Source organism: Netta rufina, assembly GCF_964035555.1.
Source record: "Netta rufina genome assembly, chromosome: 22".
Taxonomy (NCBI): Eukaryota; Metazoa; Chordata; class Aves; order Anseriformes; family Anatidae; genus Netta; species Netta rufina.
This window is the reverse complement of record NC_140146.1, coordinates 3753440-3763802: the sequence shown is the minus strand read 5'-3', so window position 1 is coordinate 3763802 and position 10363 is coordinate 3753440. Positions and strand designations below refer to the sequence as shown.

The following is a 10363-nucleotide window of genomic DNA, read 5'->3' as shown; positions in this document are numbered from 1 at the left end:
CTGTTGGGAATGGGTTTCCTTTTTATTTGTTGCACAGTTCACAAACTCTAGTACTAAATTACTGTGATATTCACCCCTGCAAAAAGCACAGAGACTAGTCACCATTTAAAACTCCTGTAAGGTATACATGTATTTCAGTGCTTTGGTTGAATCCGAGTACCAAATAAATATTTTACTTGCCCTCTGTGAATGAGAAATGTTAGGAAATACATTAACACCATCTCACCTGAAAACTGAGAGTCCCTAATGATGCTTGTATCTGTCTGGAGGTGACCTTCATGTAATTAGGAATTGCCTGTAAGACCTATCAGAAACAAATTTTCTAAGTGCTACATATAACGTGCATTTACCTATAATATACCTCTTCACACAAAACTGTCATACATAATTTGAGATCAATCTCTACTGCAGGTCTTGAATCCAAAGCTAATAAAAATCAGCCTAGCTCTGTTGACTTCAGCAGAGCAGATCCACATCTGATAATACTCTTACCAGGAGTTATATAACCGCCCCTATATCCTTCAGAAAGGACGCTGTCAGACACTCACAGAGTTAAATATTATCACTGGAGATGCTTCTGTTTTTTAACAGCTGTATTTTTTTTTTCATTTGGCTTGGTTGTCAGCTGTTCCACTATTATTATTTTAGCAATAATGCAATCATATTCAAATGCTCTCAAAACCAAATCCTAACAGTGCTATATAAAAACCCAAACCAAATACTATCCTTGTTTTGAAAAGACACCATTCTAAGCTAAAGAATCAGGGGTGGGGTAAATGCATACATCAGCAGAGGTTTATGTGTATTTGTATAGATACACAAACAAGTAATTTATATGACAGGCACCAAATAAAAGGTGAAGAGAGATGAGACGTTCACAACACTGAAACTTGGATTTCACTGGAAGTCTTAAAAAGGCATGGAGGCACAAGAAAACAAGAAACTGAACTGCTCTGAAGGAGATGGCTAAGAAATCCTATTCCACGGGAACTCAGAAAAGATCCAGGCTTGACTGTATTCAAGCAATAGGCAGAGACATAACAAGTTTTTGTCTTCTTGTAACACTGATGCTACAGATACGCCAAGCACTGGTTCTACGGTGATGAGCACAGAATCAAAACATGTAAGCTGTAAATATGAAAAACTTATGCAAGCCTCCCTTGTGACTAATTGTTACTATCTATTTAATTGTATGGTTTGATTGCCACATGCTTTCATTTTCCTATTGGGATTTTTAAGAGCTGAATGATGGGATATGAAGAGAATTGCTAAACCTGTGCCTTTACCTTCAGAAATACTTCCAAAGTCAGAGGGGGAAGGAGGTCACAGCTGCTTCTTCCACTTGACTCCTAACAGTACAGCAAGATGGAACTTCTCTTCACAATTTTTCTGGTTGTTTTGGCTGTTCTTGTGGCAATGTCTTTCTATTATGAACACCCCAAGGCAAAAATCCCGCCTGGAATGAGTCAGCGCAAAAAGCTTTACCTTTTTCATTATATCATGAACTTTGGGTTTGGTCTGGTAAGTAAACTTTGCTTAAAGCTGGAATTTTTAATTTAATTTCTGATAGAGGGATAAGAGATTGGTGGTTTTTTTAATAGTATAAATGTCTAAATATACTGCAAATACACAGCTGGATTTATACGGTACCCCTGCAGATAACTTCAGCTCAGCTGGGTGCAAGATGACTCCATTGCTTGCTATACACTAAAGATAACAATATAGAAAAATAAAATTCAGTGGACAGTCCAATATCCCATTTTTTCTGATTGCTTAAGTTTTAGCTTTTTAATCCTGTTGCCTCATGCAGAGCCGGGAAATGTGAGAAGCTACCACATGTTCTATGTGGAACATTGCTCTGTGCAACACAGTGCTTATTTAGAGAATGAGTAACTACGTGATCTCAGCTCTCTGCTACAAATGCATTGCTCTTCTTCTGTGCCATCTGACAGACAGCTGTCGCATTCAAGATCTCTGGTCTTACAGCATGTTTATAAGACTTCCTTTTTTTGAGTTAGTGCACATTTAAAAAACACTTTTGTGATTGCTAAATCAAGATTTCTTTCAGCCTTTTAAATTATACAATTATAAAAAAAAAAAAAGCTTCAGTTTCCTTGTGTTGTGCATGACATGTTCTAATGTTATTAGTTTTTCCTCTCTTTCCTTGCTACACTGCTTATTAAGATTTTGTTTGAAGCCAGTAAGCTTCTGAGGACGTGACTCATTATGTCCCTTGAGAACACCTCACCCAGCTCCGAATGCTGCTATGATAGTAAAGCAATGAAATAAAATGGGATAGTAAGTCAAATTAAGTTTTCTTACATACACTATACTATGTGTGGAGCTCCACATATACTCTTTATCCATCAGACAAAGTTTTATCTTTGCGTAATTCATATGTGAAAGGCCAAACTGCAGAATTCAGAAGCTCACTGGTGACTAACGTAGTTCTTTACTTCTAATCTCATTTCCTATCCTTTCTGCTGGCCAGTGAGAGGCCAAGGAAAAGCATTGTACCACATTGTACCTCAAAGGAGAAGAAGGACCAGGATATTAATGTATGATTAAAACAAAGTATAAATGCAAGGAAATTTTGAGTCTGCTGTCAGGCAGATTACTTATGGCAAAGTAGCCAAATCCTTTCAAGGGATGGCAACCCATGAGGTCAAAACTGCAGGGAAAACAAAAGTTTACTAGGAGAGACCTAGTGTTCAGCTGAGACAAAAGATGCATGTGAAGTCACTGGAGACAAACCAGTTTGAAGCAGCTATGTGCAACCTAATACATTTTATGAAGAATTATTTGCATTCACCTATAAGGATATACTTAACTAAAAAGAGCAATGTCTTAATAAGGTTGCACTGAGGAGCTGTGGATGCCCCATCCCTGTAAGTGTTCAAGGCCAGATTGGATGAGGCTTTTTGCAACCTGGTATTGTGAGAAGTGTCTCTGCCTGTGTCAGGGGGTTAGAGCCAGGTGATCTTTAAGGTCCCTTCCAACCCAGACCATTCTGTGATTCTATAAAAATTCTTCATAGAAAAATCTACCCATCCTTCCGTTTTTTTTTCATTTACTATTTGGTCTATAAGAAGAAAAATGGACAGATCAGTAAAGCTAAACACTAGTCAGAGCGCTTTAAACCTGTCCTTCCTGGGAAACAGACCTGCAATGATCGAGGGGCTGATTAAATTATGCTTGTGTTAATAGCTCTGTAAGCTTTCTGGACCCAATTTATCCTAGTAGTGATTCAGGCAGAAGGGCTGGCACAAACTGGGTGCAGATGGCAGGCCTCTGTACCTGTGTAAAGAGAACAAAGGACTCACACCATGGTTAGCACAGCCGGCACGGCCCTCCTGCTGGCACCAGTCGCTACGTGCGTGTTGCTGCAGGCCCTGGTCCTCTGCCTGAACACGTATCTGGAGTCTCCTTTGTAATCTAACTCGGGTTCCTCTGCCCCTCACACAGTTTTTCTCCTGGTGCATGGAAACCTCCATGCCAGTTGTTGTCGGTGGGGTCAGTTTTTCAGCATTTCACTGCGAATGACAACACTGCATTCACAATATATATATGTATTTATAATATATAATAATAAATAGAATAACATAATGTATAATAAATATATATAATAAATAAATATAATAATAATAAAATAGACAAACAACACAGACTGTTGTGCTTGCACTGATTGCACAGGCCGAGCTAGACAATGCTTCAAAGGAGGTCACAGCTCTTCACTCCTGTCCTTTGGCTGTCTCATGCTACCCATTAGGCTTTCTTTTCAAGCTGTCATGTCAGCTAGCATTTTTGAAAATCTTTAAACAATCCACAACCAACCTGTGCAACTACTGGTTTACAAATTACACTGCTAAGCAGTTGCATTTCTTTGCGAGAGCCAAAATGCACATCACATTTGGCCAACTTGGCTAATCACCTATGATTAACCAAATTTTATGAACATGAAGATCCAAAAAGCGGGATTTCTGGTAACAAACTGGTGATAACTAGCCTACATACATTCTAAACACCCCTTTAAGTATACATAGCCTGGTCTTGCAGCTGACGTGTAAGTGATGACTTTTTTCCAGAAACTGTAAGCGAAAACCTAGTACTGCAGGGAGCATACTGACTAAAGAATAGATTTGAATGAGAAAAAGCAAAAATGCAAACTATGCTGACTCCTGTAGAACATTCATGGGAACTGTGCAATTTAAAACACAACCACCTGATTAAAATTTCATTTGCATATTACCAGAAATAACTATGAAGATTGTGTGTGATGATACTGGTGTCCTTTGTAACTGCAATTTGTTGCAGGTACTCCACAGCAGATATTCACAACCAACAGTGAAGTGACTAAGAAAAATATAAATAAATGTCAATCTCTACAAAAATTGACCAGTGAAACTATTACATGTTTAACAAAAATTAAATGTCACACACCAGAGGGAATTGGAGAATTAAAGAAACAAAAGTTATTTTCCCATGGACGTCATAGAGGAGATCTGCAGAAGGAACCAGTATGAGACTAAAGCTAGGCTACAAAATGATCCTTCTTGTATATGGGATCAGCTCTTCAAACGGTACAAAATGGGCTATCTGCCATATTTAACAGGACCACATTATTAACTACATAAGGTCTGTGAAATGTGAGGTGAAAATGCAAGACTCTCACTATGGGATTTTAAGATACATTCAGTATATACCTTTGTATATATAATTGGTTTTTGAAACACATCTATATGAATAATGGCAACACAACAGATTATATTACTCATTAGAGAAGAAAAAAATTACAACATTTAATCCAGATAGAGTGGAAATGAGTGATATTGCCTCGTATTTTTCTTCATAGACTAGATCAGACTGCAACCAAAACAGCTTAAAGCCATCCAGACGCAACGTAGACTAGCTCAGACTGACTCCAATCTTCAGCTTTGAATGTTTAAGTACAAATCACTGAGCTATGTGAATGTTGAGCTAAGGTTCAAAACTATTCTTGTTCAGGAGGCCAGCTGTGGTAGATGCTACAGAAGAATGTTCTGCAAGTTAAAAAGCAGTGAGAGTTTGGGAAACCAAAGAATTAGCCACACAAAGAGAAATTTTAAAATGCTTTAACTACTGTCTCCTTTTGTTCAAACACAGGGCTACTTAAACACCAGTAAGGGGAAGTATTTGACACCTTCTATCTACTATTAACAGCTTGAGTGTTCCTCTACTGGTATAATCTAAGCCAGGATTTCACAACTGCAGAATGAGTTCAGTTGAAAAACAACATGCCAACATCTAAACTTTCTAATATAATCCAGAAATTATTACCAAAGCTAACCCTGTGTTCTGCTAAATAGTACTGATAACATTTTTGCCAGAGATGCACGATGGTATTAACGAATCAGTGACAGTGATACCGAGAAAGTGACTTACAGCCAGGTTTGCCCACAGGAAGGCTTTGCTTCTGGAGATGCATGGACACAAGGCAGAAGATTCTTCTCAGGCAGTTACAGAAGATAAATTCATCCATTCCTTTCAAATCTACTGCCGTCTGAGTTACAGATTTTCACAGGGTTTGCATTACAACGAAGGTGTACCCACATCATCATAACTGGCCACTTCATTGTCAAAACCATCAGGAGACAAAGTTTGAACTGACCATGGAAATTTAAGCATTTGTGCTCATCCTCCAGGTAAGATGGAAATTTGTATTAATTTGTGGTTTCTCTTCCTTTATTAACAGGCAACACTACTGGAAAAAATTGGTATCACTTCAGAAGTCCATTTCCTCAGGATTATAATGGATGGAATACCGCCACCAAAAGATAAACATCTTTTTATCAAAGACTTAAGATTTGAGAAGGTTAAAGTAAGAATATACCAGCCAAAAATGTCAACCAGTGGACAGAGAAGAGGAATCCTTTATTTTCATGGCGGAGTTGGACGGTTTGGAAGCATTCGTAAGTAATGTAAATAATATGAGTTGTGTCTACAAATACTATGCAGTTACTGATCTGACGCTGTATTCTTAAAAGACAAGATAAGGTAGTAGGTAAAGCATTATAAATAAAAAAAAATCATGCCAGGATAGCAGAGTAATTTTACTTATATGCAGCAGGCATCAAGTTAAATGATCTTTCTACAGATCATGTATCTAGAACTTCTCTGATCATTTATTGTCTTTTCCCTCATGCTTATGAGAAAAGTTGAAAATTTCATAATTTTTTTTTTTTCCCAAGAACTCAGTTCATGCTCACATATATGTGCAAGCTTGTGTATATGTCCGTACACTGTTGTGCATTTACAATGGAAGTGCTTACAGGGAAAAAATGCAATTTGGATTTTGAAATGGAAAGGGGTAAGAGATTAGATGGTGTCTCCTAAAAAACAACAACAACAAATGCTAGATTTGGCTGCTTTTTTTTTTTTTTTTTTTTTTCTTTTTCTTCTTTTAATGACTTTTCATCTTCAATGCCACTTTGGCAGTAGCAGCAGTGGTGCTTTCTATTAACTTTTCAGTGAGGAGAATGAAACAATGAATGGTAATAATTCCAGGTTTCTTACTGGCAAGAAGCTTCCCACAGATGCAATGAAACTATGAGCAATGCCCAGATTAGGTCATACCAACAATAGAAGATTTACAGTGTATCTTAATCACAAAACAGAGATTAAAAAACGCAGAATATTTTCATCTGACTTACTTTTCAAACAAGTTACAACTCCATTGATATGTTTTGTTTTTACAGAGGCCTATGAAAGAACATGCCGCTACTTTGCTAGGAAAACCAACTCAGTGGTTGTGTCTGTTGGGTAAGTGGAGTCGATCCAAACACGCAACGTGACAGCCATTCGTGTCTCCTTTCCAGGTTTATAATTCTTTAATGCTTTAGTCGCTGCAAGCCAATTTCCTAGCAATCTGCGTTGAGTATTTGTATTTAATGATCACATGCATTTCACCAGTGCTAATTACCCTTAGAAAGAACTAGTCAACTAATCCCCACTTATTTATTTCCAAATTTCCATTATAGCAATTTTATAATTTGTAGCTACCATTAGATGAGGATGTTTTTATTTCCTAAAGCCATATACAAAGCACTGGAAGTTGAAGCCTGCATTGTGTTTGAAATAACTACCTCTGTTGATAGCACAGTTGCCCAGACCACTAAATACTCATTTTAGTAGTTCTTCTGAAAAACTACGTATGTGTGTGCACAGAGTCCACATTTCACTTGCAACCAACCAGAGATGACTATTTAAAACCTTTTTGTGAAGAGCTGTAATACATTTTTAAAATAACCAAATTTTAAAAATTCATGAAAACAGTTGTTGTCTTGGAATTTAATTAAAATTGCACTAATCACTATTTACAGCCCCAAACACTTGAAGAATCATCATCTCTTACTGATTCTGTTTATACAAAATTCAGCTTATAGAAAAATGCTGAAACCTTTTTGTATTTTCGTTATCCATTTTCTACACTTACATTCTCTAACCATGTGTTTGGATTTTTTTTTTCCAAATTTTGGAAATCTGGAGAAGTAGAATTGCTGACAGATGAATTCACACATATGTGCCTTGCCATCTAATTGTACAGAAACTCAGTGTGTGCCCTCAGTCCCCTGAGTCGCCTGCTAGGCAATTAAATACATATTTTGCAAAGATAGAAGAATGCACTGACCCCCCTCAAACATTAACAATCGTAGCAATAAAACAGCATAAGCAGTAATTATTAGCAATTCTGTTGGTGTAATTATAATCTCAGAAAGTTGTCCTATCTTCAGCATGAAGTATATGAAAGCACGAATGTTAAGGACAACAAGGGGACCATTTGTTAGATATGACTATGTTAAAACACTTTCATTCCTATTTAGGTATCGCTTAGCTCCTGAGTACCCATATCCAACCCAATTTGAGGACTGTCTCACTGCCACCATACACTTTATGAGGACAGCACAAGATTATGGAGTAGACCCTTCTCGCATTATTGTCTGTGGAGACAGTAGTGGAGGTACACTCACTGCTGCTGTTGCCCAAGCACTTGTAAACAGAAAAGATGTCCCAAAGCTGAGAGCACAAATCCTTATATATCCTTTTCTCCAGGGTGTAAACTTTAATTTGCCTTCCTATCAGCAGAATGAGGGCATTCCCATTTTGTTAAAGGAACGAACCATCTCTCTTGGTTTGAAGTATCTCAACGCAGACTCGTCTGCCGTAAACAATGTGCTTCAAGGTTGTCATGTTTCAGAAGAATTGAGACTGAAGTATCAGAAATGGCTGAGTCCTGATAACATCCCTCACGAGTTTAAAACAAGAGGCTATACACCAACTACAGAACAACCATTCTCAGAAGAAATCTATAAATTGGCCAAGACTATTCTTGAGCCTGTTTTTTCACCACTGCTATCTGAAGACAGCGTTATTGCTCAGCTTCCTGAGACTTTCATTCTGACCTGCGAATACGATGTACTTAGAGATGATGGACTGCTGTACAAGAAACGATTAGAGGATCAGGGTGTAAAAGTGACCTTGTGCCATCTGCAAGAGGGATTCCATGGAACAATATTCTTAGCAGTTTATGGTAAGATAGCATCATTCCGATCTGGCCTCAAAGGCCTGGAAAAGATAACAAAATTTCTAAGGTTGATGTAAAACTCAACCTGATTCTTTCATTCCCTTTCCTGATTCCTATTGCTCACTGCTTGCAAAGATTTTTCAGAAACACCTTCATTTTCCTTTTCTTAAACCATCTCTTGAAATTTCGGCATTTGATTTATCGTCTTTTTTATCCAAGAAATTGATTTTGTGATGGCTTTCTCTTCATTTTTACTTACGGTACGCAAAATCAGATGAATTTTCCTTTCTTCTACCATCTCCTTCAAAGTTTTCTGTTGTACCCATAAAAGATCTGCCCCCCCATGGCAAGTGTTTCACAATGCATCACAGATTAACAGAATCATTCAGGTTGGAAAAGACCTCTACACTCATCTAGTCCAACCTTTAACCTAGTACTAAGTTCTACCACTAAACCATGTTACTAAGTTCTAAATCTACACATTTCTTGAAGATGTCCAGGGATGGTGACTCTTGGCATGCCATTCCAATGCTGCACAATCCTTTCAGGAAAGAAATTTCTCCTAATATCCAACCTAAACCTTCCCCTGAAGCTTGGCTTAATAAAGTCCAAATAATAATATATAAACTGTGATATATAGCAACCATGGTCCATGATTTATTGAGATATTTATCTTATAAAAGCTGAGATTGAGACAGCCTTGAAGAGAGGTGAATGTCGCAGAATAGATTTGAGTATAGACATAAAAGAAAGAAGTTTCAACCCTGCAACCTTACTCCTGTTCTGGGACCCCCAGTATGAGAGAGACCTAGACATACTGGAAAGAATCCAATGCGGAGCCACCACAATGAGCCAGGGACTGGAGCACCTCTCCTGTGAGAGAGCTGGGACTGTTAAGCCTGGAGTAAAGGAAGCTCAGAGGGATCTTTCCAATGTCTATAAATATCTGAAGGGAGAGTGCAAAGAAGATGGAGCCAGACTCACCACTTCTTTCTCCTCTAATTCATAAAATAATGATACCTTCTTGATACCAGAACAAGAAATCACAGAAAACGCAACCAAACATTTTTGAGTTGAATATAGAACTTGAGCACTGATGTCTAATCATGAGACACTACTCCAGTACTTAGTGGCAGCCAGTTAAAGAGTTCAGATCTTAACATGCAAAGTAAAAGAGAAAATCACATGGGGTATAACATGTCACAAAGTTTATTGCCTTGGGAAAGGAGGCTAATAAACCTACAGCTTTCAAAGAAAAAGAGTAGCTGACAGGTAAATAAACTATAGTAACCCAAATATTGATGATTTACATTTTCTAGTATAATCCAAGTCATTCAGTGTCCTGGTTTTCAGAGCTATCAACAACACCCTTAAAAAGAGAGACATTTTGCTGAAATAGTAACCCTAAAATTCCTGGCTCTCAGTAAAATCACTTAGAATGATATAAATACATGAAGATAAGAGGAGAATGACTTTATTGCCATGATTAGATATGATGGTAAACTATGGGAGTTTAAAAAAAAAAAAACAAAAACAAAACACTAGCAAACAGGGCTAAACACATTTCCAGTCAAATAAGTATACTTATTTGAAATCTTAAATGTTTTTCATGACAAAGTTATATCTGGTTCCAGATAAAAAGATTTATACTCCTTGATGTATAATCAACACATATAATTACATAAAATGTTTTATATCTATATTTTACATGCATTTTGATAAAAAACAGTTTGCACATATGATTTGTCATTTAATTTAAATCTGTATTAAGGATTCATAATTGATAATGAATTTCTGAGATGG

General features: G+C 37.2%; 1 protein-coding gene across 1 annotated transcript; it reads left to right on the top strand.

Moving 5' to 3' along the window:
* Window positions 1-1365: 1365 nt before the first annotated feature.
* Window positions 1366-8637, top strand: LOC311217746 (arylacetamide deacetylase-like 4; the record flags this gene model as incomplete). The annotated part of the gene is made up of 4 exons (XM_084300014.1): window positions 1366-1521; window positions 5732-5948; window positions 6735-6798; window positions 7860-8637. 4 exons carry the CDS (start codon window positions 1366-1368, stop codon window positions 8635-8637), a joined length of 1215 nt encoding a protein of 404 aa, XP_084156140.1.
* Between the last annotated feature and the right edge of the window lie 1726 nt (window positions 8638-10363).